The sequence below is a fragment of the Drosophila ficusphila genome, unplaced genomic scaffold (genome assembly GCF_018152265.1).
Source record: "Drosophila ficusphila isolate 14025-0441.05 unplaced genomic scaffold, ASM1815226v1 contig_106, whole genome shotgun sequence".
In the NCBI taxonomy this organism is placed as follows: domain Eukaryota; kingdom Metazoa; phylum Arthropoda; class Insecta; order Diptera; family Drosophilidae; genus Drosophila; species Drosophila ficusphila.
In genome coordinates this window covers 1515236-1543142 of record NW_025063993.1, presented here as the reverse complement: position 1 = coordinate 1543142, position 27907 = coordinate 1515236, and the positions used below count along the sequence as shown (strand labels likewise).

Below are 27907 nucleotides of genomic sequence, written 5' to 3'. Positions count from 1 at the left end.
CAAATGTTTACGTAATAAATTTACGTGATTGAAATATGTCGAGTTGGCAACAAAAATGGCCAACGACTGACCCGCCCCCTGTTTATCCCCTATCTGTGCAGTCTGGCTAACGAATCCGGTCTTTCCCGGCTGCGGCGTAAATTTTTACACATGTATGCAGTCGACTGCGATTGTCCGAGGGGCGGGCGAAGGAGCTGGTCACTTTTATTAGTTGCCAAAGCGTTTGGCGGTGCTGCTGCCGTTGGTCGTTGGCTGATGGCTGTACGCTGTTCGTTGCCTGAAAACCGCAATTTGTGCAAAAATTATGAAACGAGACTTTGGGCAAACACAATCAGCGCTTGTTCGGGTTTTTGTGCATTTAAATTAGTGTGTTCCTTGTACGGCGGCGAAAGCCGTGGCGGATACGCCGAAGGACATAAGCGGATGAGTGCAGCAGGGAAAGGTGGAGCGCAGTCGATAGGCGTAATTACACTGATTTCTTTGCGATGCACGGACTCCCAACTCGGACTGGATCGGGATAACCCTGCCTCAATCGCGTCTTCCTGTAATCGAGTCACGATTTCCCAAGTTGATGGCCAAACCCACGACATTCGCACCTTGTCAGCTGCTCGATTCCCCATCGGCCTTTATTCACTATGGGTACACATGACAAACTAGAAAGGATACGAGGAAAAATCTAACCACGCGCAATTTGTCGTGTGTGGATGTGGAAATTGATCCAAGTGATTTTCCTACCCACTCCGCCGCTGTCTGAAAAGTATTTACTGCGTCGTCAGTCATTCAATTTATCGCATTTCTTTGGCCCGAGTCAAGCCCAGCCAAACTAAACCGAACTGAACCAAACCAAACCAAACAGAGGAATCTGTCAGGCGCTCCACGTCAACTTCTTCCCCGACTCGATGGCTTTGGCTGGCTCTGGATCTGGCTGAAACTCAACTGCGACTTCGACTCCGGCTTCCTCCGACTTCGCCTTCTACGGCGATGGCGATGCGATGGCGACAAGTTCATACGTCTTATGACTTCCCGTTGACGGAAGTGAGCTTCGTGTGTGGCCGCGAGTGTGGGGCTACGTCTGCTTTTGGCTCTCGGGCGCAGCTTACATCGAAATCACTTTTATAATTGGCACGCAGCCAGCCAAAAGAAAAACTCGAAGGGAATATCTGTGTGCGGGCCAGCAAAATAGAGAGCAGACGAGCTTAAACTGTCTGCAAGGTTTTTTTCCCAGATCTCCGCCAGCGATGTCTGCAAATACCATTTGTCAGATATGACATTATATTAATTGAAATTACTTTCGGGCTTCAAAAGTGACCAGCAGACGGACGGAGCGGCTTCAAAGTCAATTCGACTCGTCTATGAAATAATAAATGACAAAAACGGTCACCCTAATTGAATTGGTAAATATTTAAATAAATATAACCGCAGATAATTAAAACAACAAAAGCCAAGCGACAGCGATGGATGGACACGTCTAAATTAAGAGCTCGACAGCAGTAACAGAAAAAATAAAACGGGGTTGCGGTGGTCGAGGAGCGAAGGTAAACGAGGTGCACAGGTGAATGGGCGCTCATGTCACATTCCGACCACAAAAGCAATTAAATTTCCAATTAAATTGCATTCACTTTGCTACATTTTGGTCCGGTGAAAATGCGACGCGATTTATTTAAATTGTTAATTAGGAAAGGCAATTCCAATGACAAATTGATCAGGTGTCGCCAGGAGTGGGGAAGGTACCACGAAGTTTCTTCTAATATGTGGCTGGCCCTTCTGGCCATTTAAGGCAATCGCTTTGCCGCCTGAACCATTTGCAAATAGTGTTCACATCCTGGAGTGTGGTTACAAAGACACCGGCAATTAAAACCATTCCCACAGAGGAAATCGGAGGAGGGAGAAACAGTCGGCAAAAAGACATAATTTTTCGTAAACGTTTTTATAGTGTTGTCATGTACGATTAATTGCGGCTCATTAAACTTTATACGGCTGCAGACACTCGAACGATTTCCGTCCGAGTTCCAGCCTTTCGTTGGGCAGGTTTGGGGTCACAACTCAGCCAACCGAAACGGACCCTTGTTTGGAGCTCTGACCATACCCGAAGGATTTGCCGAATTTATTTTGTGTGTGTGAGCTAATTGCGCCAATGCACCATGACTCAATTTCTGGAATATACAAAGAGCACATTAAGCTGGAGATTCTGACGGTATGCGAATTTAACAGGGTAATGGGATTGGACCCTGGTTAGGACCAAGCAGACAATAATGCTTTCGTTCTTTCACTTTTTGCAAGGTATAGAAACATACCAGTACGATTTTGAAGCCCGAAAACTATGAAGAAATGTAAAATGTATGTACGTTCAGGTGAACTACTTAATTACTCAATTACTTAAGCTTAGAGCTACTAAAAGGTTTTTTTTTTGTGACACAATTTAATTTCGGACGATACGATCATCAATTTTTTTTATCTCGTTAAAATGTCTCTTGTTCGACATTAGAAGATTTGGTCTAAATACAGCCAAAGTTTCACAATACCGCCGGTCTTAGTTAAACGCCACTAAACATGTTAGTTGTTTAAAAAGTTTTAAAATCACGGATATATGAAACATATTTTTTAGGTGCCATAGAAAAAACTTTTGATTTATTTCCATGTACTTGTTTGCTAAAGAAATATGTTTTATCTAGGAAATTCAGCAAAAACAAATACAAATTTTAATTCTAAAAGTTAAACATTTTAAAATATATTCTGCCAATATGTCCTTTTTTTTTAAATCCTTACGTTTAGACAAAAAAACATTAAACTAAAAGAGGTAGGAAGCTTGAAAAATATTTAAAGCTAAGTAAGCATTTATAAAAGGATATCTCTGAAGTTATTGATAAGATCCTTCCGATAAGGGACTACGTCTACCAAGAGTTTAATAATTTCAACGGCTTGAAGGCTCGAAACTAAAAAAGCGCCGCCTAAGAGATCGTAGAAATCATATTTGCCAAAAAATCAGTCTAATAACTATAATTTGCTTACTAAAAGATAAGTAGCCTTTTTTTAACAATGTGCAATTATCATAAAATATTATAAATAACATGTGTATACATTTATTACTTCCACATTAACATTTTTGCAGCTATTTCTTCCAAATTAATTTTATTTTACGATCTCTTTTCATAAGCAAATCTATCACTAGTTCTTACTCCGATGAGTTTGTAATTAAAATATACAAAATGTATTTACAGTAGAATCCGCTTATAGCGACTTTCAAGGGACCGACGATTTTTCGTCGTTATACCCGGAAGACGCACTAAGCAGAAGGATTTAAGTGTATAAGTCTGTATAGGGACCAATCAAGCCATGGAGTTTTCGTCGCAAAAACCGGACGGACACTATAAGCGGAGTCGTTATAACAGGATTCTACTGTACTTTCAAAATCAAATATAAATTTATTTTAGAATTAGGGTGTTCAACCAACAAAACACTACCGCGTATACCAGATGAAGTTTTGTTGGATGAGCATACTGATAATTTTTTCAAAATTTTTTAACTGTATTATTTTAAAATAAATAAAAGTTTTCCATGAGCTCCAGCCTTTTTGGTAAGATTTATACATACTAACATCGTAACATGTTATAATTGTGAAAAAATGTTTATTATAGATTTAGATACAGTAATTTTGCTCTTTAAAAAATGTTATATATTATAAATACATTTTTATTAAGAATTAAATCATAAATTTGTTGTCGAAGGTTTTTTGTTTTTAAATTCACTTATAATAGGTACTTCCTTATCTATCTTGTCCTATAAAATAAAGTGTTTCGCTTAACCTATGCATTTGGGCCTAAGAGTATGCACTATTATTTTTAAAAAATATGGGATTTCGGTACCTAACTTTTACACTTAGTAAACCGCCATCTGTTAAGCAGTTGCTGAACCATTGCTTGTTGCTTGTCAAATGCTTCAGTATTTTTTTCAAAAGACACACCAAAAGACAAATCAAACTTACATGCATATATTTGGTCGTATTTAATGGATTTTATTTTTTTTGATCTTTTAGGAGTTTTAAAGTTAAAAGGACAAGAATGAGCAAAAACTGACAACGTCAGCAAAAAGGTATACTGTATGGTATTAAAATGTTCCATTAAGTCCGATCTTTATAGAAATATATTTTAATATTTGATATACCATAGCCCAGGCCCATATCCCACATGTACCATACCTACCCCATCTTCTAAACGCCCGGTTATGCACAGATGGTCCTGAACGATTCCGGCGACAATAATAAAAATCGAATTAATTAAAAAAAAAAAAAGAAGTAAACCGCCATCTGTTAAGCAGTTGCTGAACCATTGCTTGTTACTTGTCAAATGCTGCAGTATTTTTTTCAAAAGACCAACACCAAAAGACAAATCAAACGTACATATATTTGGTCGTATTTTATGGATTTGAATTTTATTGATCTTTTAGGAGTTTTTAAGTTGAAAGGACAAGAATGAGCAAAAACTGACAACGTCAGCAAAAAGGTGTACTTAATATTCGATATATATATTAACATTAACATTAAAAACATTAATAATTTTGTATAATTTCTACGACAACTGCTGTGTCAGTTATATGATATCGGCGTCTAATTTAAATTTATTTAGTAAAATTTATTTATTATTCACGAATCTTCGTGAATATATATTTATTCTTTTATATTATATTATATTTTCCTGTTTTTTCCAAAAGTTCATATGTCGTCATTTAATGCTAATGTTAATGTTAATATAATAATGTTAATTTTTGTCCTAGTCTTTCGTTTGAATTACTTACTAAAGACTTTACAAGGTATGTAGATGTTATTTAATAATGTTTTGGATCAATGGAAATACAATTTTGTAATCATGGCTTAAGCGTATCAAAATATGTGTTGGTCTTTAGAAAACAATGGAGAATCGGGACGTTCTAACCTAGTGGCTGCGATACTTTACTTTTTTAGTGCTCACTTTCACTTTTTACTTTTGTTAGCAAGCAAAATGAAACCGAAAATATCTTTAAATTCATTGGAGAATGTCATTACTTTTATGTATTACTTTGCCGAAGAACAAAGGATCGGAATTTCCTAACATTGGCTTATGATTCCCAAACTATTTACCATTTTACTGAAAAAATTATTTCTGGCTAAAAAATGATCAAAAGATAAAAATTTTGTTGATACCTATATATTTTTTTTCATATTTATTTTTTTATATAACGTCATCAATGAGGCGAGCTGGTCAGAAATTCTCGAGTGTAAATAACATAATTTCCATTACTTTTCTATGTTGTGTAGCTTAATGCACGAATATTTAATAACAACAAAGAAAGACGATTTTCCTGTTAATTTTCCAGAATTGCTCCAATTATTCCTAAATTTATTTCAATGTATTTCATAACTACAGAAATTTATAAAAACTCGACATTGCAAAATGTCATAAATTCTTTTCCCTTCATTTTCTAAAAAAATTGTAATATCTTCGATGGCATCAATAAGAAACAATCGTAAAGTGTTCATAAAAAAATAATAAAATTACAAATTAATTCAATTGTAATCAAAAACATCTATGTCCTTCATACTAGTACATATCGACGCATTTCCGCGAAAGTATCGTATGTCGCTTTTTTTCAAAATTGAGATTTTAATGCAAAATTTTTAGGCACCTAATGTCTCACTACCCTGTGCAATATTATAACTGAAAGCCCTATAGTTCCGATAAAAATTAAGTTTCAATTTTATGGTATGTTACAATGTGCGCGCGAAATTATCGTATGTCTATACAAATTTTTTTTCATTTGCATGGAAATACTGCAATCGCACAAAAATACCGAAACACAAAAATAAAGAAACAGCTTCTCCTGTAAAATTTGATTTTTCAACATACTATACATTCGCGGAAATGCGTCGATATTTTATTTTTATGATACAGCTGTCCGATCTTGCATACGTAGGGGAGAAGTGGGGGTTGTGGGCATGGGTCGGTTGTGGGCACCCCTACGTATATTTTCACAAAATGAAGATTGAATTTTTTTGGTAATGTCATTCGCAAGCAATTACCCTATGTATGATTTATGCCAAATATCAAAGTAAACGAACGCGTTTGCTTTTTGAAATGAACGAATTGGTTTTTTTTCTGCTTGGAAAAGGTGGTGAAACTTTATTCAAAGATTTTCAATAGTGTATCAATTAAAGTGAATCGATTAAAAAGGTAAGTGTAATGCATTTTTATTTAGTCAAAGCATTATACTAAATGGAACAATATCGATTTGAACCAAAAAATTTATGCAAACACATTTTTTAATTACTTCTTAAAATGCCTGCGAAAGTTGGTTGTGGGCACCAAAATTGGGTGGGTTGTGGGCACCCCTTTTTTTTTTGGCCAATTTTTTTATTACCTATAATTTCTTGTAAAATTGTTTTCAAAATTTATTTGGAACCCTCTAGAACATTATTGTAGAAATCTTAGGCTCTTGGAAAGGGATCCTCTCCCGCTGAGAGGGATTATCACTAAGATTTTAACACTTTATTCTTCATTTTTCATCCGAAATGTGTGGACATGCGGGGCAGTCATTATACATGTCAAAATTGTGTTTCCGACGATGAATAGCGCCTATGTAGTCTTTGAAATAAATAAATTGTCATTTTGTTGATATTGGTTGCGGTTTTTTTTCCATATTATTCCATTTGCAGCATTTTTTCCCAGGGTGCCCACAACCCCCCCAAAAAAAAATTTTAGCTGAAAATTACGATTTTACAAAAGTCCATATGAAATTTTTTCGCATGACAAAATCAAGTATGTTTCTTCATAATTAGTTAGCTTTGGTCTCTAGCTTTACACAGATACCCATATGTCCAAATAATATGCACTAGTTCGGTAATTATAAGCCAAAAACAAAACTATGCCCACAACCCCCACATCTCCCCTACTATCTGCAACAGCTATAATATTTTGTAACGATTTTTTTCAAGATAGCATACATAATATTTTTTTCGCAACATTCTAAATTGGACAAAATAAGTCATAAGTTCTTTTCACTAACGGCGTAAATAGTTTACTAAATAAAAACACTTCTTTTTTACACATCAAGTTTTTATACCCGCACAGAATGCAGTGAAGGAGTCACCTATAAATATATTCTTTTACGTATATTGTATATTGTACGTCGAATGTCTGTCTGTTTCTTTGTAAACTTAAAAATCGGATGACTATATAATATTGCTGCTATAGGAAAGAAAGAAAACTCTAAATAAACGCGGTTTTTTATTATACAATAAAAGAACATTTTTTTGAATATATAGTTTTTTAAACGTATCATGAAACTGACATAGGAATTGGGAATTCGACAATAGATATTTAAAAGTTATTTCTATAAAGATCGAAAAACTGTCTTATAGTTTCCATAAAAATGAGAAAATTTAAAAAAAAAACGCACAAAACTATAACGCGACGTTTTAAGTAAATGACTGTTGTAACCATTTTGGAGTCCTTCGGCTCGCCTAAGCTAGCTCCTTTTCTGGGTATTGTTTCGCTAATATTCAAATTTAAAAAAATGAGTTACTTTTTATTTAATTTAAAACGCTCAAACCAGTGGTCTAACAGGATTAAAATATTTATAAGATGTTAGCCACCAAGTGCTAGTTAAAATTACTGTCTTTTTTTTTTTTTTTGTTTTGGTTAAATAAATATTAAAGAAATTACATTCTTTAGCGTGAATGTATTTCGAATTTCAGATTTTCAATGTTATATTCGGACCACTAGATCATCAAACTTCCATGAACAATTTAGACAATTAATGGAAGCATCGGTCTTACTTCTTTTTTTTTAACAAACAATATTTTAGAATAACTATTCTAACTTAATTACAGTGACATTGAATTACGATTAAGTTCCAAGAAGCACTTTAATTTTATTCCATTGAGTAAAATTACAAATTTATTTAAACAAAATGTTTTCAAATATTCTATTTTTAATTTTTTTTTTATATTTGTCATCAAGACTAGTCTATAAGTTCTAAAAATGTACATGAACGAATTAGATTTTCTTTGTTTTGGTTTGGTATATATATTTTGAATGTCTAAAAAGTTATTTGCTTAGTGAAAATCCTATAAAATAAAAATATGCATCATAAGCTTTGAAGAGAACTAAAAATACAGACCCCTAGGCGTTTTTACACTTTAATGTACGTCTAACAGCTCAGGCCAGCTTTCAAATGAAATTTTGCCTTCCAATTAAAACATCAAGTGACAAAGCGGTAGCAAGAAATAGAGAACAAAAACTCAACAAATTTGGAAATGTCTGCATCGAAATGTAATTGTTGTGCCAATGGCTGCCATTTATTTATTTGCAGCGATCCTTGGAGCCAAATGCGGCTGATGACGATGACGGGCATTCAAAACAGACGGGAAAATGCATTTGGGCAGCGTTTTTCGGAATGTTTTCAAATCAAATATCGGTAGTTGTCAAGAGGGACGAGCGCTGAGCTGCCTTCCGTGCCTTTCTGGCTGACGTTGATTGCCTTTGACTGCGTATTTATTTGTATGGTCTGTCTGCCTGGCGGTGGGTCTTCCAGTCCGCTGGTCAGTCGGTTTGGTTACATTTTTTCCGAGTTTGTTACAACTCTCTTTGTTTTGTTTCTGCTCTTTGCATGTTGCGTCATTTTCATTTTCATTTTCATTTTGTGCTCTATTGAGTTGTGTGTTTTACGCTTTTTGTCAACATTTTCTTTTCAGCTGCTTTTGTGTACTTTTTCACAGTGTCCGCTGCTGCCTTTAATGAAATGTTTTGACTTCAACGCCGCCCAACCTTCATACACCCACGATGTGTTAAAATCACTCGCTTCAAAATTAACATTAAAGATCGGTTAAAGTATTTCAATGTAGCCTTTATTACACGCTCAGCAGTCTAATCAAAAGAACCACTCGAGAGGACTTCAGCCGCCAGCATTGCTGGAATTTAAATTTGATTTTCCACTTACGGCACGCAAAGCGTAATAAACACGTTTTTACCCCACCATCGCTTCTGCCCAGGTTCATCAATTGGTTTAATGACGCAGCAAAGTATGCAACAAAATAATACAGGCTGATAAAGGACCAGGACCCGCCGAAGCCAGACAACGTCTCATTCAGAGCCTTTCACTCGAAATCACTTGAACAGCTTGCACATTTATGCAACTCACTTCACACAAACGGATTCGGATTTGGCCTCGGATCACTGCAAAAATCACTTCCCTGGATTGCATGTGGCCTGACTCCTCCCCTTCGCAGCCCGTTGCAATGCAGTCAACTTTGAAATTGCTTGGATTGGCGTTTGTTTAGCAACTGTCGCAAGCCTCTCGATTCCGCATCTCCTCCTTCCGCCTACTGCGAAAATTGCCGATGATGCACTTGACCAACTGGCAAAGAGCAATTTTAGTCCCCAAATTTTAATTGAATCTGAAGTGTCGAATAGGCGGCAAGAAAATCAATAGTGGCGTTAAGCAAAAGGAGTCTAATAAATGGTTAAGGGGATCACATATTTACGTGTAGCAATAAGATTATCCCTTCTGAGCAAAACATTTTAATTTACTAAATAATCTTGTCTTGATTTCAAGAGATCGACTCTTCAGGTTTTTAAGATATTTGGTTCACCGTCTCATTCAGTTTCTTTAGACAAGGCGAAACTTAAAAGTGCGTGCCAAAAAATAACTTGACGATTTTGCAGGAATCTACGAGATCTAGACATTTCACGTAGAAAAGTTTAATAAAAATTACGGAGGTGTACAAATTTTATAAGGATTTTGAAAAGAAGGCTTGTATCATATCTCGATAAAAAACATTGTCATTTCAAAGGTACGGAATAAATCGAGTTCTTTGTTGCCTTATTGGAATTGTATTTTTGTTAAAAAAGTTTTAGTTTTAAAGTGATTTAAAGTAAATAAGTAACATAACCCTTTTGCAGTAGAGAACATATAAAGAATTTTTTGCTTACCATTTAATCAGTATTTAAACTCAAGACTCACAGGTTATTTGCTTCGATATTTGTATTTTTCACATTTTCCAACACTTTGAATTCATTTTCTTATTAATGGTTCTAACCGCACTGATTCCGTGTATAACTTGGAAATTATTTTAAGCTTTTCACTGCTCACTTTTTAATATGTGAAAACTGGCCCGAAAATTTAAGTCTTTTCCGTGTTTTCAATTTTTTTATGTATGCTTAGCTTATCTTTTCAAATGCTGCACAAACGAATTGCAGTGTATAATAAATAGTCAACTACGATACTTTATGTGAGGACATCCTTAAATTTTTTTACACTTTTGTTACTACAGTTCACAACCATTTCAAGTTTAAGCGAGCGATGTTGGGAATGTTGATGGGTAATCTGCCTTTTTCTAATGGTCAAACTCTCCAAAAAAGGGAAATGGTTCTTGGGATACACAATGCAATTCTAACCGATATGATTAAACAGAAAGTGCTTTGTGGAGAATGAACTAGACTAGCACTTTTACGAGTTACGACACTACTTTATTCTATTACTAAGTATTTGAAAAGGGTTCTTATACTTCTTATACTTTGTCAATATTGTCCAAGTCCTGTTGTTGTTTTCTAGTGCTTGACTTAGGTCAGTTATGTTCTCAAAGTTTCCTGGCCTAGGTCAGTTTCGAAAGACGATATGTTCAGTACGCTTCTTTATGCTTCAAATATCAAACAGAATCGCGGACCGGACACACGCACATAAGGAAAGACTGGAAAATGTAGTTGGAAAAATGTTTGTTTCGGACGCCGGCTCTTTGTCGTCAGCAACCTTTCATGACCGTAATTCGCGCAAAACTGATCCTTAACGCATTCCGAAAAATTGTAAGCTTGCCATCGCTGGCGAATTGTGCAACAAACACGAACCTATCCAACTGCACGAGTCCTTGTGGCAGCCGATGACGAGGCGAAAGCGTAGACGACGAATTCGCACGAGGACCTCCACGAACTGCCAGCCGGCAAATAAGGAGGCAACTGAGCTGCGAAGTAGTGGCTCCAGCAGCAACAGCAACATCAAATCTCAGCAAATAAGAGACGATTGCAGCCAGCAGCCAGCCGATGAAGTGAACCAGTAGTACAGCATCAAGCTAAGATTGAGAATTGAAATATACTTAATATACCTGATTTTAAAGGGCCGTTTTATTTTTCCATGTCCGATAATACCATATCGAAATGGATTTTATCAATCAAAATCAGTATAATTTACTACCAAAGCAAAGTATGCAACAGCATTTGGTTTGACTCGCCTTCGAACATGTTGCTTTTTGCGAATTCGCCTCAAACAACAAAACTGTCAACAAGTACAACCGTCCCACTCGGAACTCTACACACTCTCCTCAGAACGTTGCAAGCTCGTAGTGTGATGGAAGCTTTTTTTTAAAACACTGAGACAAACGCGCTTTTAGTTCAGGGAATTTCCTATCTAATTTTAAAATAGATTTGAGCGTTTTTCTATGGGGGATTGGTCTGGTGGACTCATCACATAAATGTCAAAATGTATTCATGATTAACTCATAAATGGTCTTTGCTTTGTATCTTGTTACAAACTTGAAAAAGGAAGTTCCGTTTGCAAAGTTCAATTCATTTACAGAATCCGAGTATGTTAGTATCTAATTTGTTGTTCAAATTGCGTAACTTGTAATAATATTCGATCGATTTTTGTTTATTAACAACTAGCGCCCCGTGACCGCTTCGCTGGTCAACACAATTTAACAACAACAACTTTTATTGTGCTAAGTATTTTATTTCACAAACCATTTATATTGCAAAGCATTATAGTATACAACATTTTTTGTTGTGCCATCAGGACAGGCTTTATAGAGTTGTCCATGGGAAAATACCTGATTCTCTAAATTAATACCGCGCACTTGTAAAAACTGGCCTTGTGACTTGTTAACTGTCCTTGCAAATGCAAAACGAGTTGGAAATTGCAAACGTTTAAATTAAAATGGCATATCTGATGGAATGATTGGTATTTGGTGAATGAGAACATGTTCACCCTTGAACTTTTCTTTGACTAAATCTATTTTTTTTTTTTTCAGTAAAAAAAAAAGTAAAAAGTGTATATGTGGCAGCTTGAGCAGGTTGTAAATATAGGGGATAACAAAGGATTGGTATACAAGATTATACATAAATTCTATTCATTTGTAATTAAATTAGATCAGACTTGGAGGGTATTAAATATATTATATTATATTATATTATATATATCATAACGGAGGGTCATGTGGGTGGTATCTTTTAAGTCTTCTTCTTCTTGGTCTCCTAATTAGCCTCTTCGCCAGGGAGTTAGGATGAGAGCCAAGGCGTCTGAAGTAGTTTTCAGCATGCGTTCGACAAGCATCGCCAATCTTTGGGATTTTGTGGTCTCTTTCTATATCTTCTGTTCTCATGAACCAGGGGGCATTACAAATCGATCTCACAATCTTGCTTTGCGCTATTCGTATTTTGTTTAGGTTCGACTTAGACGCCATGCCATAGAATTGTAATGCATATTTCCAGATTGAACTGATATATGTGAAAATTTTAGGATCGATAAACCTTCCTTGCGAGGTGCTCTATTACACACAATCAACCGCATTAAAATCGGTTGCAGGCGGTATGCTGTCACACACACAATTTCAACTTATTTTTATATATAAGATTAAAATAACTTTACACACATGCTTTCGATTTTTATTTAATAATAGTAGATATATGTGTTTAAAAAAAGATCAGAATCCCCACACGAGTCGATATAGCCACGTACGTTTATCGGCAAGTCCCGAAAATGAATAATAAATGCTTAAAACCACAGGAGTATGATTTTTTTTGAATATGTTTTCTAAATATTCAGTTAGTTCAAGAGTCATTAAAAAAATATAAAAATAAAATCTATATCCCAAATATCATCACGTGTGATAAAAAACTACGACGTTATAAAAATTGTTTAATATTTTTTGATTTTATATCTGCATTCATTTTAAATTGCCTGAAATTTGATTCGTAATTTAAGATGCTGCACAAGACACTATAATAAAACAACAACAACGTAATATTGTTGGTTTCATTATTTTCCCATCTATCTTATGGTTGTCTTCTTTACAGGATTGCAAACTTTTGACTGCAATTATTGTCGATTATTAGATGAATTTTGCTTTTGCTATGTTTATACTAACTTCTTCAAAAGGAAATCGGTTTTAAGTGGCCAGAATTGTGTATCGTTCAATGTAATAACTGGTATCGCAAAACCAAGAGAAAAACACATCGTAGCCAAGGACATTAACAAATTGGCGAAAACCAAACTTTTAAGTGACCTTTAGCCTACATTCCTTCTTAACTTAATTACAATGGCAGCTTTGAACTTCAAAATTCCTGGATAACCTGGATAATCACTCTTAAAAAATATAAACTGATTCTTTACCTCCACCATCAGCAAGCCTTGTTAAAATATGACTCCTTTTCATGTCAGAGCCAGCTCAACTTTAAGTCTTTGTTAGATTGATTGGTGTGGAGTTTTTTTAAAGTGAATTTTTCTCTGTGTTGGCTATTTCCATTGTTTCTACATCTATTTTTTAAGATAGAAAATGTAGAGTTAATGACAGTTTTTATTAAATATGGAAGTCTGTCAGGTAGTATTTCATTAGTATATTAAGGGGATTTTGAGCAATGCATAAAAAGCTTTCGGGTTTCTTTATGCCCCGGCGAATTCTACTCCACTCTGTGTAGACTTTTTGAAGTAAGCAAGTAACAAGAGAGAGCGATATAGAAAGAGTCAACCCAGAAATGGCAGTAAAAGAGAGACGGATAGCAAAGTCTACACAAAAGCTTTGCCCAAGGGTATTACTTGGGGTTGAAAAATAAAAACAAAAGCAATGCGAATAAGCTGCGTTTAAATATCTGAACGGCACTTTCTAGGAAACTTGGAGAAGAGGAAAACAAAAGAAATTATTTAAACAATATAAATATATTTTAGAGAAACCAATATACGGCTAATTTTAGGCTTGCGTTTCTTAGGAAATGGTTGAGTAATTCAAGCTGCCCCAATGATACCAATTGCAAATGCAATCAATGTCAAGCACTCGAAACGAATGCAAATACAGACACCAAGTGACAATAACAACAATAACGAGGGCGACGAGACAAAAACATTCCAATGCAATTAGTTCACACACACACGAGGAAGTGACTGAGTTTTAAAACCACCACCACTCGCGAGTGAATCCCCGTCCATTTTCACCACGCACAGAGCTTTAATCGCCCTGCACGCACACACTCGCAACCCTTGGCACGGCCAGCACAAAAATAAAAAGCATTGCCTACTGTGGGGCGCTCCTTCTATTTGCTGAGCACCTCTGTTTCGCTCTCTCTCGCCGCCCATGCGCACCAGGAGCTGCCCTTAAGTTCGTCCTTGGACCAATCGAATCGCTCCTGAAAACTTTACGAGCACAGCTGGCAGCGGCCAATCAGCCCTTTGCAAATTTCCAGGCGGCACTGCACTCGTGCCCCTACAATTGCATGCCGGTAGGCGCAATCGCGGCGCCAGGATATCGAAGGGGTTCGGAGTCCTGTTTGCCGCGCCCAAGTGTCGATTACTGGGATACTCGTTGGTTGCATATCTGTAGGCTCAATTACACGAGAACCCACACTCACACTCGGGCCCTGCGTTCGGATTCGGAGGTGTTTGCTCTGCTAGGTGACAAATTTTCATGCCAACGCCTGTAAATATGCAAGGATTTTTCCTGCTTTTCACTCCTTTTCCCATTCAGAGCGCAGAACGAGGGTAATTGGGGTCGTTCTCATCGTTGTGCTGTGTTGATTTTTCGCATTGCATATTTCCAGGCGCCCTGATTGCTGCTCCTGCCGTCTTCAGAGCCCTTCCTGGCCATTTATGATGACGTTTTCCTTCGGCTCGCACGAGTGCCACTGCACTGCCAGCTTGTTTGCTCTGAGGGTTCAGGTCAGCATATTTGCCAAGCAAAATATATTTCTTTCATGCCAAGTGTGAAAATTGTCTTCCTCCGTTGCACTTTTGATTGCCGTTTTCAATTGGAGTGGCAGGAGAGCGCCCCGAAGGAAACCAGGAAGAACGATGGAGTCTTTATTGTCGGGCAAAATCAGAGCAATGTGGTTGAAATCGTTGACGAGGCGTTTTCCATGCTTTTTGCGAGTAGAGTTGGGTGCACCAAAGAATGATAGCAGCTGAGGGGTGTCATGGCCCAGTTCGCTTAGGATTTAAAGGGTTTTGTGCATTTTTAGGAAAAAACATTTTTTTATCCCAGTTTAGCTGTTTATGGTAAATATACCCCACAAACCCAGCTTTGGTTGCACTTCTGTTCCATAGAATTTTCTAGAATTTTCCAAAGAAGATTTCTTCCTACAAGCAATAGTAATGAGCAGTCACCTAAAAACATGTCATTAGAGTAAAACTACCAAGTATGTTGCAAGCATTAAAGAAAGAGCTCCTCTTTAGGCAGCCCACATAATCCGAGCTGCTCAAGAAACAAAAGTCACACATAAGGACTGCGGTGATGGTCACGGGCCCAAAGTCTGCATCCTGGCGACCTACAGAATGGGCAAGTGTCCTATTTGCACAGCCCGCAGAGGCAGAGCACGTAACTGCATCCGTAAATACATAAGGCAGCGCACAGCCACAATCACAGCCGCACACACACTTACACACACATACACACCCTGGTACCTGGCGCCATGACAGCTGCAAGGGCTAAAGCCTCGTCGGGGAATTGAGTTAGAAGAGCCAAAGAGCTTAAAATCAAAAGTCAGGCCAGGCCTATGTAAATAAATGCAATATGCAGGCGGAGATGGAGATGTAGATGGAGGCGGGAGCGGTGGCAGTGGCGGTGGCGGTGGCGGTGGGAAAAGCAGACAGAAATGGGAAAAGGCAGTCAGTCACGGAGTGAAAGCAGAACGAGGGACAAACAGAAAACAAAAGGAGCACCGAGAGCGAAGGCAAGACATTTATTTGGCCAACACCAGGACACAGGAAGTAGGCACGGTCCGGGCCCAGACATCGTTGGACAATGGTAAATGGCGCCTTAGTTTCGACAGACCCGATTCTGATTAAGCGCATAGGTCGACGTCTGACAACTCCGTCGTCCCTCCGTCGGATTGCCCATCCATCTGTCGCTCTGTCGCGCTGTCACTCTGCCACTCCGTCATTCCGTCACTCCGTCTGTCGCAACCGCAGGAAGGCAAAAAGGGAAAAAATTCAGAAAAACAGAAAACGCTAACAAATGGCTAGGCAGTTCGGTATTTTGTTTTTTTTTTCGCTGTGCATTGTTGCAATGTAACGGCGTAAGCAGAATTACGTGCAATTGTTTTCTGCAGTGGTTCGTGCACATAAATGCGGCATTGGGGATTGGGATTCGGGGTTGGGCTCTACGCTGGGTAAACATAGACACGTTGACTGCATCTAGGATGAGCGCCACGAATGGCTGACTGCCTTGTTGAATGCTTCCACGAGAGTAAGACTGTGGAGGTGGTGCAGCCCTAGAAACCAAGCGATTAAAGGCTTTAAAGCTTTTAGAGAGGTTGTTAGGTGAACGATTTGTTTGTAAGCAATTGTATTCCTAATAAAAAAAGTAACATACACGCATCTCATTTTTATCAACCACTAAAATTTTATATTTAGCATTCATTTAAATAAGTTTATAGATATTTAACTAGATGTATTTCAATGTAACAGAGCACTTAATAAAAAATTAAGGCTTCTCTGAGCAGTATCTATACAACCAAAATCAGTTATCATCTAACCGCTAATTTCTGGAAGATTTGCTTAAGTACATTTCACCGACAAGAACACATGGCAGCAGGGAGCCTGTTTTAAAAGACTCGCTTAATACATCAACATGAATGGTACTGTAATATTATGTGGCTAAGCACTTTCACTGTTGGATTTCCATTGTTTCAATCAGGTGCGCACAACGCACCAAACTTTAAACACTAAACACTAAACTACAGTAGTATAAATACTTACCGATACGCAGTTGAATTCAATTTCATACGCTTGTTTCTAATTAAAAATGGAACTTTGATTCCCTAAATATGTAATTGCTCCAACACTATCGGGATTCGGTTAATGTGCTGATTACTCTTTTGATGTAGTTGAATATCAACCATGCTTTGATGAACAGCAGTCATTAATATGATCTGATCAGGTAAATAATTTCCCAAAATAGTTATCATTTATGTCAGAAATAAAATACTTTTTTTAATTGAACTCTTTTGTATTTAGTAAAAAAAAATCTGGTATTGAAATACTCTTTATTCGAATCTGAAAATAACTGATTGCTTTGCGCTTATTAAAGCAGATTAAACAGAATAAACGATCGATACTAAATGTTTTAAGTCCCCTTTTTTAAACGGTTTTGGCAAAATCGAACATTTAAGTGCCTATACGATGAGTTTGTACCTTAGTAAACAATCGGCACCTCACCAGCGGAACATTTTTAAAATGTGCTTACGTGCTTTTGTAGCTGCCGCGTGCTTATGCCTGTTCATTATGCCTTCTCCCGTGGTAAAAATTTCTAGATAAAGAGAGCATTCAGTGACTCACATTCTTCAGTCCTTTCAGGTGGTTACAGTTTTGATAAAGGAGGGTCAGTGTGCGAGCTTTAACAAGAGCTATCTTTCAAATATTTCGCTAGTGGTTAAAAACTCGAGAATAAACTTGGAGCTTAACTTGTTGAGAGATCTGGTGGCGGGTGTTATGATGGACATGGATATCTTCATAAGCTTGCACAACACTGACAAGTACCAAAAAGTGTTTAAGTACTCGCTGGATATGTGCAATATGCTGGCACAAAGGAGGAACAACCTCTTCAAGAAGTGGTTTTCAACCTTCTTTAATGCCGGAAATTTTAAGAAGTATTGCCCGGTGGAGCCGAATTTCTATTTCCTGAGAAACTATAACTACAACACTCTCTTCATGCCAAGGTTTTTATACGCAAGCAAGTACAGGGTGAAGTTCGAAATGCACCAGATAAGGGATATCGACAGAATCAGAGATTTCGTCGTTACCTGTTCCTTTGACATTGAAATAAAGTAAGAGACCTGTGGTACCCCTAATGTTTCATGTTGCCATTGTAATTAAAATTAGCTTAGTCTGCCTGGTGGCTGGATGAAATTTGATCCAGACATCATTACACGCTCGACATCAACATGGAAATGTTGAAAGCTTTCGGTATTGCCGCCCTGATAGTTTGCAATCACTTGGTAACCACAGATTCAGTGAGTATTTGCACCTCCAAAGCTGAAAAGCCTTTCTCAAATGAATCTCGTTCTTTTCGGCACAGTCAACATTTATTTTCCAGACGGGAAAGTGCAGGTTCAGTACGTCGCACTTCAAAAATTTCACACTTGAAATAAGGAACAACACGCTGTTCATGGATATGGTCACCTCGAAGTCGATTCACCGCGGCTTCAAGGTCCTCATCGACACCCAAATCAGCCTCGACAAAGGGCGGAGCTACCAACGGCTCTTCGCCCACATTCTGGACACCTGTGGCGTGGTGTCCTCCTTGAAGTCGAACCTCTTCAAGAGCTGGTTCGACAGCATGCTGAGCCACGGTAACTTCATGGTCAACTGCCCCGTGCCCGCGGGCCACTACTTTCTGCGCGACTGGAAACTGGACTCACAGTTGGTGCCCAGCTACTTGCTTCCCGGGCAGTACTGTGTGAGTGCCCACTTCTTCTACGGGAAGCACAAGTCGAAGCAGGAGGACTTCGTTCTCGACCTGGACGTATATGCCCTGCTGAAATGACTAAGCCAATTGGTTATGATATGAAAATAAAGCCAAGCTTCGTACATATGCGTTTTAGCGGTGCGCCATTTCGGGGTAATTTAAAACCAATCAGCGGACCCTACTCGTGCAGTCAAAAAAAGAGCTTAATTGGGAGCAGACTGCCGTTGCACCTGGACCTGAAATCGCAGGCACCCATGTTGAAGGTGGCATTCATCATCGCCGGCGCACTCGTGTCGCTGGCGGAGGTAAGGACATCAGGCGGTGGAACAACCGGAACAGCATTTAATCCACTTTGCCCCACCAGCCCAGCTCGATAATCCTGAACCGAGTGCAGTGCGAGAAGAACACCAAGTTCTTCGGCACCCTGAACGTCACGGCGGTGAACAACACGATCACGGCGGACATAAACCTACTTCAGGCCCTCAAGCCAGGCTTCCGAGGACACGTCGACGTACAGCTGCGACTGAGCAACGCCAAGAAGTTCCAGAGCCTGGTCCAGACCGACACCGACTACTGCGAGCTGCTCTCGACCCTGAAGGACTCGCTCTTCCGGCGCTGGGTGTTGAGCGTGACCAAGCACAGCAACTTTATGGAGAACTGCCCCGTTCTGGCGGGGCACTACTACCTTAGGGCCTGGCACGTCGACACGGCGCTGGTGCCCTCCTACCTGCTCAGCGGCGACTACCGCCTGAGGGCCCTGGTCTACTACGGGAAGTACCGCACCAAGAAACAGCTCTTCCTCGCCCAGTGCACTGTGGAGGCAACAATGCATAACAAATAGCTGGGGGCCCAGCCCGATTTGTGCGAGGTTAATTACGTCGTTCAACTGGCTCGTACTTGACCGATTAATCAATCCACCACGCAACCTGAATCGAGCAACAAGCCCATTAAATGGCTCTAATTGCAATAAACAAAAGTCGCTTGTTAGTGGTAGTGTTCGAGTTGATCTCACCCCACCATGTTCCACGGGAATCTGATGCCCGTTGTTCTGGGCTGGATGGTTGTGACCGTTGTCATTAGGCAAAGCGTGGTAAGCCACTGAGTTCGTTTCGCGAATGCTCGCTGAGAGTCCCATGATTAGGCCCCCAGAATGACGTTCAAGGCAGGTGACTGCAACTACAACCGATCGGTTTTCTCCAACTTCACCATCCAAATCATCAAGGCCAAGGTGATGATGGACATGATCCTGGTCACCACTTTGCGGCAGGGCCTGAAGGCTCACCTGAGCTTCGAGTTCCGACTTTCCAAGGGCAAGCCCTACCAGAGTGTCTACCAGCACGACATGAACTACTGTGCCCTGATCAAGGGCGCCCAGGAGTCGATCTACCGTCGGTGGTTCACCTCCATGCTGAAGGTGGGGAACTTCGCCACGAGCTGCCCGATTGGCAGGGGCTACTATTACCTGCACGGCTGGACTCTGGACTCGAGCTACGTGCCCTCCTTTCTCTACCTGGGGGACTACCGGATCGGCGGGTCCTTCTTCTACGGGAGATTCAAGAAGGACAGTCCGCTGCTGGAGTGCAGTGTGGAGGCCGTGCTGACCTGAAGCTCTGAGGGGTTCTGGTGGCCACCGATCACAGTAGTCAAGCCGAGCACTCAGTGTGTGTAATGGGAGAGTTAGGCTCCGATGATCTGGATAATTAATATATTTGGCTGAAACACAGTTACGCAAACTGCTCACTTGTTTTCGTGAACAGAGATGGGTCGATGGATCTTACAGCTGACTAGGCTGGAAACACAGTTGTGTCTGGCCATAGTACTCTCCTCCGTCAAAGCGGTAAGCAGTCCAAATTGGCTGGGCACCTTTGGCAGTAAGAACTCATACCGCCGGCATACCTCCCCTAGGATCGCAGCGTCAAGTTCCTTGCCGGCGAGAGTCGCTTCAATCGGGACTACTTCGATAACTTCTCCTTCACCATCCGCAACGACAGGGTGTTCTTGGACATGCAGTTGCGGAAGCCCCTTCTTAGAGGCTGGAAGGCCAGGCTGGACTTCCGCACACGCGTGGGCAACTCGAAGAGCTTCCAGAGCCTCTTCTCCACCAGCGTCGACGTGTGCAACATCGTGAACGCGGCCAAGATCACGCTCTTCAAGAAGTGGTACAAGAACTTGCTCAAGTACGGCAACTTCCTGCGCCAGTGTCCCCTGAACGCGAGCCACTACTACCTGAAGGGCTGGCAGTTCGGGGAGGGCCTGGTGCCGCCGTTCATCACCAGCGGGTCCTACCGCTTGGAAACCTACAACTTTTTCGGCAGGTACAAGGCCAAAGACGAGGTCTTCATAATGAGCTGCACGGCCGATGCTGTCGTAAATATCTGATGTTCCGAGTCCGATGGGTAATGGCTAATGGTTTGGAAATAAATGTCCCATGCTCGTAGCCGCATATTGTAATTGATTTCGAGGGCTCTCATTTGCGTTTCATTCACGGCATGGAAATGTGGAAATTGCTGGTTTGCTTCGCTCTCATTCAATCGACCTTTCGCATCGATCTCGTTGTGGGGGTGAGTCAAACCTTGACCTTTGCTGGAAGGTATTTAGATTGGTTATCCTGCAGGAGCGCAGTGTCCAGTTTCTCACCGGCAACTGCACTTTCAATCCGAAGTACTTCAAAAACTTCTCATTGACCATAGTGGACAACATGATGAACATGGACATGTATCTGAATAGGCCAATCCAGAGGGGTTTTAAGACCAAATTCGACATTCAGCTGCGCCTGGCCAACGCCAAGAACTTTCAGTCCATCTTCAGCCAGAAGAGCGACGTGTGTGCTATAACCTCGAGTGTGAAGAATAGCCTCTTCAAGAGCTGGTTTAAGGACATGAGCAAGAACAGCAACTTCATGTACAACTGCCCAGTGGAGGTGGGCCACTACTACATGCACAACTGGCGCATGGGGAGTTCAATGACCCACAAGTTCCTCATTCCCGGGGAGTACCGCGGAAAACTCCTATTCTTCTACGGCAAGCTTGGATCCAAGTCATTCGACGAAGCCTTGAGCCTGACTATCGATTCGGTCCTTTCCCAATAACATTAACGAGAAACCCAATTGATTTTCATTTTTAAAGAGGCTAATATTAAATACTTCCACTTTTGTATATTTCCACAGTAAAATAAATAAATTGCACAGTAAATCATTACATAAAATTATTCCTAGAAAGCTTTTTCTTATCACTTTTTATATATATTTTAATGAATCTCTTGATTACTTCAACAATTCAATAGCGGGCTTATCGCAAATAACACAACCTATAGTACAAAAGTAATATGGTTATTCTTAAAGTAGTCCTTATTAATAGTAAGCAAGCTCACATTATAAAAATTGCTGCGATTTTCCAGGGATGTGCACTCGATGCAATGATAATGTTAACAGCTTCCGCACTCAAGCAGCGATAAACGAATCATTACCGCCGATTTCTTCCCACTGCTCAGGGAGCGTCTGCAACGGATGATGGCAGCAATTTTATGGAGAGAAATAATAATATCCAGAACACGCTGCAACATGTGGCAGGGCGTTACGTTTGCGTTGATTATCGATGCTGCAGGACGAGGAGACATTGGAGCATTCAATTTAGCTCGAGTGTCACTGAGGACAATGTTCTCGGAGTCAAACAAGGATCGCAGATGTCGCATGCAGCAAAAGAAATCGGAGGGCGTGCAAAAAGAGGATTCACTAGACATCGCCTGCCAACGGTCTGCACAACATGTGACTTTGCAGTGAGCGTTTAACTTTATTGCTTCCTAATTGCCACCCAATGCCTTTTGAATTTCTGCTACCCCAGTGTGCCGCGTCGGTCCGGTGGAAATGTGCCCTTGCACGCATCCAAAATAACTTGCCCCAGGCCCCAAGCTCGCCAATTTGTTCGGAATCCCGCTGGTATAATTATAGGTTAGGTGGTGATGATTGCGCCCCCTGTTTATTCAGCTCCTGGTCCTGACATCGCCGGAGGTCCTGTCTGATGACTAATGAGTGTGGGCCAGGGAATGAGCGAAAGTCAGGTATGTAGGCTTTGCCTAATTAGCTCAATCGCCCGCCCATCCATGTAATTGGAGGCCTTTGAAACACCACCGAAGAATGGATTGCAGATGATTCAATTTATAGAAAACCCGTCTTAGGGCAAAGCTCATAAGTCCCACCGGGTGGCTGTTGGGGCCAGAGCGATTTCCTTTGTAAATCAATTTCACGGCAAACAAACATTAAACGTTATTTAACACAAAGCACGGCCACTGCGACAAGTATAATGATGGCAATTTCCTTGAGTACACGACGCCACTTCTCCAGTTATCCGCCCACCGGCCCCAGCTCCTCCGACTGTCCCCAGCATTTGTTTCAGAGCAACTCCGACTGCACTGGCCCTGCGTTTTTCTCCTCCGTTTTCCGGCAAAATACAAGAAATTGCTCGCTGCTCCCCACTCCATTGGCGGAAGTGCAATTGATGGCAAATACGGAGCGAACCCGTGGCATCCTTCGCAGCGCGTGCGAACGTGTCGAGAGGAGCTGGACGGAGGACGGAGGACGAAGGACGAAGAACGCGCGGCAAAGGCAAACTCCTCAATGGAAAAATACTTTGTCCCCAAACTATTATTGACAGTGTTTAAATTATTTTGCGCTTAGATTGCGCACTCGTATAAATCGCAGCTTGCAGCACGGCTAGCCACGTTCCGTGTCGCTGGCCGATCCGTGTCCTCGTTGGAGGACTCATTAATTTATTTATGCGAAATGCACGTGCAACGATTCACCCGATTGGAAGTGAGAAATTGTGTTAGCCAGCGCAGATTTGAGCTCTTCAATGATTCATTGCTTTTTAATGTGACCAGTTGCGCCATCCCCGTGGACCGAACTCCACTCACTGCATCTTTATCTCGAGGTAGAGGACAGTGCCCGTCAGGTTGACGTTGCTCCAGTCCCTCACATACACGGCGGAGGCCACCCTTATGCTGCCCGAGCGAATGAACCGCGGAACGCCCTCCATTTCCGATCGAACGTTCCTCAAGTGGTAGTTGCCCTGGAAGCAAATCGAATATTACAAACAAAAAGATCACCCGGAGGAAACTAAGCGGCACCCTCTTTATGGGACAGTTGCGAGGCATGTTGGACTCCCTCAGGATGTTGTTCAGCCAGTAGTTGATCAGGCCGTTGCCCTTGACTCTGCCCATCACATGGCACAGGTTCACGTTGTAGGTGAAGACGTCCCTGAAGGAGTCGCCGGTCTTGGCTACCCGCTGCCCAATTATGGCCCTCAGCCAAACGTCCGCGGTGATGTTTCGCCTAAAGTTCAGGGTGAAGTTGACCGCGGTGAAGTCCGGACTGATCGCTGCCTCGTATCGCGACACGTACTTGCTGTTGCAGTTGGTGTCGATCCTCCGAAAGAGCAGGTAGTTCAAGGACTGAGGAGGAGTTAGATGGACAGCAAGGAGCTGATGTCTGCGGATCTCACCTTGAGCCCGGAAAGAATCCTGCAAGCCGAGCAGAGGATCAAGCCTGCGAGAAGAGCTTTGCAATTCACCAGCATTGTTCGATGTGAGCTCTCATGTGCAGTGGGCTGAACCCAGTGGCTTTCAGTTCTCTGATTGCGCATTTCACATTTAATGAACCAATTAAAACTTCATTAGCTGTCCATTTGCGGAACCCCTCACCCGATCTGCTCAAGTCGAAACTTCGATATCAGAACAGAGCCCGTGCCCTGCTAATGAAACTCTGCAGATCCACTCAGGTGGCTCTCTAATATGCCTCTCGGCGTAATTAAATTGCAGAACTGTTCAGAAGTTTCCCAACCGACTTTGCCCCCTCCCTCACAGACCACCCATATACTCGTAATTTGTTAGGGACTGACGCTAAAAATATGATAAATTACCGCTTAACGGGCAGCTGCAGTTGCCCGACCGACAAGGCAGAATAAATTCAAAAAGAGCCGCTATTTGCTGCTAACCAAATCTTAATTATAAATCTAAAGGAAGCACTTGCAACCGAAAAAGGGAGAAAGAAATTACCGCAAGCGCAGTGCGCCGAAGGAGGTGCGGCGGAGGCGGCTCGGAGTGAAATGATGATTTAATAGAATGGTCTGCGGGCTCCGCCAGCTGGCCACCGTGTCCTGGCGACCGAGTCGAATGAATGGAACTGGGGGCAACAGGAGGGGCGAGCGGGCGGAAATGACTCCATAAGCTGCTGCAACCATAAACCGGAAGTTAACAGACTTTCGCTGATGTGGCACTTTCGTGGCGCTGCTGCAGGACACGAGGACACGAGACGGCAGGACACGCGGACTCGGGCCGCCGCCCGGGCTCAGTCGACACGCTCGGCGGGCAGTCTGCGAAATTGTGACAGCGCATGGCCGCAGGATAATCAAATAATTTTTTCTTTGCCTCCTCCTTTCGTTTGCGGGGGGGCCTCGACGTTTTTTTGTGCGAGTTTTCCCTGGAACAGCTCCTGCTGGCTCGTTAAATTATTGTTGCAACATTGCCACAAAATGCTAATTGCCGCATACGATACGATCGAAGCGACTTGGCTTTCCGTCTGGTTCGCTTTTGGGACCGGCGAACTTTTCCGAGTTGCAACTGTCATTGATTTTGCCCCATTTTGACAGTTTCCATTTTCTCTGCTGTTTTTGGGGCTCTCGTTCGGCGCTTATCGCCATCTGTCAAAGGCTGGCAAATTGCATTGGCTTACACATTAAGGGGAGGTTCTTTTCTTTTTTTTCGAAAATTAAGCAAACTTTGAGAATTAATTGCGGAAAAATGAAAAGACATACGAACTTATGCTTTTGAACTTTTGAATCGTTGTTTATTAACGATTAAACAAAAAATTCAATATTCAGGAAATTCAAAATGGCGGCTTCAAAATGGCGGATCTCGTAGACCTCTATTTTTCTGCTTTGTCGAGTGTCGGGCCGCTGGTAGTGAACCGAAATTAAAAATGTAAATTATTTATTAAAATTGATGGAATTTCCTATGCCTTATACCTAACTAGAATCAATTTTGGTAAAAATAAACCAATTTTATGGACACTTAAAAAAAATTGACTTTTTTTTTTACTTCGATCTCGTTTAAAAATTATAAATAAACACTTTTTTATGCCAATTTTAGGTATAAGGCATACAAAAAAGTATATACTTTCAAAAATTTTTTGAATGAAGGAAATCGGATCAATAGAACGACCCCTGTGCGCGACAAGAGGTTTGAAAACATGGTTCCGAGAAAAACGCGTTTAAAGTTTTTAGAGCGTACCACAGCGCATGTGACATGGGTATGTTTGACACGCTCTAGCTCAAGAAATACGCGTCGTATCGAAATAACCTTTGGCACGTATATTGTAAACATATGTAACTTTCATTTTATTAAAAAAAAAAAAAATCGATTTTTTCAAAAAAAAAGAAAAGAACCTCCCCTTAATAAATCACCCGCAAAACGTCGGACAAAAGTTTTCCCATCGATTCGAAGGTGCTCGTGCTGCTCCTCCAGCTATGTGTCCCTTTGAACCATGAAGTTGTGCAATCAGATCAGTTAATAAAACAACCACGCTCTTAGGCCAGTTGTATTAACTGGATTGCCCAACACAGCAATTGGCAATCGCATGCTCAATTTCTTTTGCAAATGTTTACGCGCGGAGGAATTCGAACAACATGGGTAATTGTAAATGAGTCGGAAGCGCTGCATGAATTAAACTGAACTGCGCTCTGCAAATTAGGGCCATTTATAGCCAGTTAATTTTGTTCTACATTGGCCTGGTCTGCACGGGTCCCAACGACTTTAACCCTCTTGCAACTCGCGGAGGGTTTATAACGACCGGAGTGCAGGACTCCAAAATTGTCACCGCTCCCCTTCCACTTGGGAACATTCTTCCACACAAGCCGAGACGCCTGCTGCTCGGAATAAAGACGATGATTCCGTTGATTTGAATTGTGATTAAAATGCAGCGTATAATTTCCTCCGTTCCCGTTCACTGGGCGTCTGAGCCGCTGTCTCCGAGTTGGCAGCATGTGCGCCGAAGAAGAAGTTTGTGCCTCGCTTCACACTTTGTCTGACTGTGCAGAAATTCCTTGGAGAAGAATGCGGCGACGTGGGCGGGGGCGGGAAGTCGAAGAAAAATTGCAAAAACCGCAACTCGTGTCGACTTGATGTTAGAATAATGAAGAGGCAAAACTTTTGCGCAAGGCATGTAATTTTTCGCAGTGACAGCCGGCCCACAAGCCCACCGAGGTTCCCCTACCGGAACCGGAAGTTGTCATTCGTTTTGTGCATTTGTTAAAAAGTTACAGCTGGAACAGGAAAAAGAGGCGAAAACAAACCCACAGCAGGGCGAAACAAGAACTGCATGGCAACTGCTGTTGCACGATCTCATTTGCAGCTTTTTCGCTCTTCTTAATTTTCTTCTGTTAGGCCTAACACTTGGACCCTTCCCGCCCACAACCTCCCACATAAATCACGGTGGGCCTCGGCCCAGACAGACTGCGATCTGGAGGTGGATGTGGAGGTGGAGGTGGAGGTGGAGGTGGAGTTGGAGCCGGAGCCGGAGTCAGAGGCCGAGTCCGAAAGGCCGCGTAATAAATGCGAACAATGACACAATTGATTGGCCAATTACGTGCGCTTCGGGGTGATTATGACGTTACGTACCGTTAGCCGACGCACATCAGGACCCGTTCGGACTCCACGGACATGGTGGGTGGTGGGTGGTCCAGAGTCCTGGTATCCTGATGTCCTGGTGGGCAAGTGGGTGGGTGAGTGAGTGCAGAGTCTGTCATGCCTGGCTAAATTTACACAATTAAATGCGTGAAATTCGTTTGAATAATTGAGCAATTTTTCGGGCCCTGCGTGGCAATGGAAAGCAATGGAGCGTAGGGCATTTAAGCGGGCGCTGCTTTAAGTTACCCCACTAAGGCATTGATTGAATAAGCTGGACGGGAATGCCGTCCGCAAACAAGGCAATAAAATATGCAACCGAAGCTCAACTGCCCGGCGAGATAAAGTTGCCTTAAATTCAAGTCAACAGCGGATGGGACATTGCACCGGGAAAAAATCGCCGAGAATGGCAACTTTATGGCCAGTGGTCGAGAGGCGAGAGAAAGCCGCAGCTAATTTATTTGCAGGCTGGGCCATTTATGCGACACAGCAGCCAGGACCAGAGGAGCAGCAGCAGGAGCAAGCACTTCATTGTGCAGTGGC

At 41.3% G+C, this 27907-nt stretch overlaps 8 protein-coding genes across 8 annotated transcripts in view; 6 read left to right on the top strand and 2 right to left on the bottom strand.

Moving 5' to 3' along the window:
• LOC108088749 (putative uncharacterized protein DDB_G0274435) overlaps window positions 1-10764 on the bottom strand; it is a 56288-nt gene extending 45524 nt beyond the window's left edge. Inside the window, exon 1 of the mRNA XM_017186697.2 lies at window positions 9963-10764. The gene's annotated coding sequence lies outside the window, so the exon portion shown is untranslated. The remainder of the gene's footprint in view (window positions 1-9962) is intronic.
• Window positions 10765-15820: 5056 nt separating this feature from the next.
• Window positions 15821-18054, top strand: LOC108088748. Its single transcript, XM_017186696.1, has 2 exons — window positions 15821-15859; window positions 17581-18054. Exons 1-2 carry the CDS (start codon window positions 15821-15823, stop codon window positions 18052-18054), a joined length of 513 nt encoding a protein of 170 aa, XP_017042185.1.
• Window positions 18055-18080: 26 nt separating this feature from the next.
• On the top strand, window positions 18081-18769 carry LOC108088747. The gene is made up of 3 exons (XM_017186695.1): window positions 18081-18091; window positions 18143-18236; window positions 18320-18769. Exons 1-3 carry the CDS (start codon window positions 18081-18083, stop codon window positions 18767-18769), a joined length of 555 nt encoding a protein of 184 aa, XP_017042184.1.
• A 176-nt stretch (window positions 18770-18945) lies between these two features.
• On the top strand, window positions 18946-19532 carry LOC108088746. The gene is made up of 2 exons (XM_017186694.1): window positions 18946-18996; window positions 19056-19532. The coding sequence occupies exons 1-2, from the start codon at window positions 18946-18948 to the stop codon at window positions 19530-19532; spliced, it is 528 nt and encodes a 175-aa protein (XP_017042183.1).
• Window positions 19533-19709: 177 nt separating this feature from the next.
• LOC108088745 lies at window positions 19710-20297 on the top strand. Its single transcript, XM_017186693.1, has 2 exons — window positions 19710-19778; window positions 19833-20297. The coding sequence occupies exons 1-2, from the start codon at window positions 19710-19712 to the stop codon at window positions 20295-20297; spliced, it is 534 nt and encodes a 177-aa protein (XP_017042182.1).
• Window positions 20298-20450: 153 nt separating this feature from the next.
• Window positions 20451-21070, top strand: LOC108088744. Its single transcript, XM_017186692.1, has 2 exons — window positions 20451-20528; window positions 20597-21070. The coding sequence occupies exons 1-2, from the start codon at window positions 20451-20453 to the stop codon at window positions 21068-21070; spliced, it is 552 nt and encodes a 183-aa protein (XP_017042181.1).
• Window positions 21071-21186: 116 nt separating this feature from the next.
• Window positions 21187-21779, top strand: LOC108088743. Its single transcript, XM_017186691.1, has 2 exons — window positions 21187-21252; window positions 21309-21779. Exons 1-2 carry the CDS (start codon window positions 21187-21189, stop codon window positions 21777-21779), a joined length of 537 nt encoding a protein of 178 aa, XP_017042180.1.
• Window positions 21780-23595: 1816 nt separating this feature from the next.
• On the bottom strand, window positions 23596-24261 carry LOC108088771. The gene is made up of 3 exons (XM_017186723.1): window positions 24187-24261; window positions 23813-24136; window positions 23596-23754 (listed from the first exon to the last, which is right to left on the bottom strand). Exons 1-3 carry the CDS (start codon window positions 24259-24261, stop codon window positions 23596-23598), a joined length of 558 nt encoding a protein of 185 aa, XP_017042212.1.
• Between the last annotated feature and the right edge of the window lie 3646 nt (window positions 24262-27907).

Coding starts and splice junctions, on each gene's coding strand:
- LOC108088748 (XM_017186696.1), top strand. CDS start 15,821: ATGGAGGCGGGAGCGGTGGCAGTGGCGGTGGCGGTGGCG. Junction 15,860..17,580: donor CAGTGGCGGTGGCGGTGGCG/GTGGGAAAAGCA, acceptor CAGTCCTTTCAG/GTGGTTACAGTTTTGATAAA.
- LOC108088747 (XM_017186695.1), top strand. Junction 18,237..18,319: donor ACTTGGTAACCACAGATTCA/GTGAGTATTTGC, acceptor TTTATTTTCCAG/ACGGGAAAGTGCAGGTTCAG.
- LOC108088746 (XM_017186694.1), top strand. CDS start 18,946: ATGTTGAAGGTGGCATTCATCATCGCCGGCGCACTCGTGTCGCTGGCG. Junction 18,997..19,055: donor CACTCGTGTCGCTGGCGGAG/GTAAGGACATCA, acceptor TTGCCCCACCAG/CCCAGCTCGATAATCCTGAA.
- LOC108088745 (XM_017186693.1), top strand. CDS start 19,710: ATGTTCCACGGGAATCTGATGCCCGTTGTTCTGGGCTGGATGGTTGTG. Junction 19,779..19,832: donor CCGTTGTCATTAGGCAAAGC/GTGGTAAGCCAC, acceptor TCCCATGATTAG/GCCCCCAGAATGACGTTCAA.
- LOC108088744 (XM_017186692.1), top strand. CDS start 20,451: ATGGGTCGATGGATCTTACAGCTGACTAGGCTGGAAACACAGTTGTGT. Junction 20,529..20,596: donor TACTCTCCTCCGTCAAAGCG/GTAAGCAGTCCA, acceptor TACCTCCCCTAG/GATCGCAGCGTCAAGTTCCT.
- LOC108088743 (XM_017186691.1), top strand. CDS start 21,187: ATGTGGAAATTGCTGGTTTGCTTCGCTCTCATTCAATCGACCTTTCGC. Junction 21,253..21,308: donor GCATCGATCTCGTTGTGGGG/GTGAGTCAAACC, acceptor ATCCTGCAGGAG/CGCAGTGTCCAGTTTCTCAC.
- LOC108088771 (XM_017186723.1), bottom strand. CDS start 24,261: ATGCTGGTGAATTGCAAAGCTCTTCTCGCAGGCTTGATCCTCTGCTCG. Junction 24,137..24,186: donor GGATTCTTTCCGGGCTCAAG/GTGAGATCCGCA, acceptor ACTCCTCCTCAG/TCCTTGAACTACCTGCTCTT. Junction 23,755..23,812: donor GCAACTGTCCCATAAAGAGG/GTGCCGCTTAGT, acceptor ATTTGCTTCCAG/GGCAACTACCACTTGAGGAA.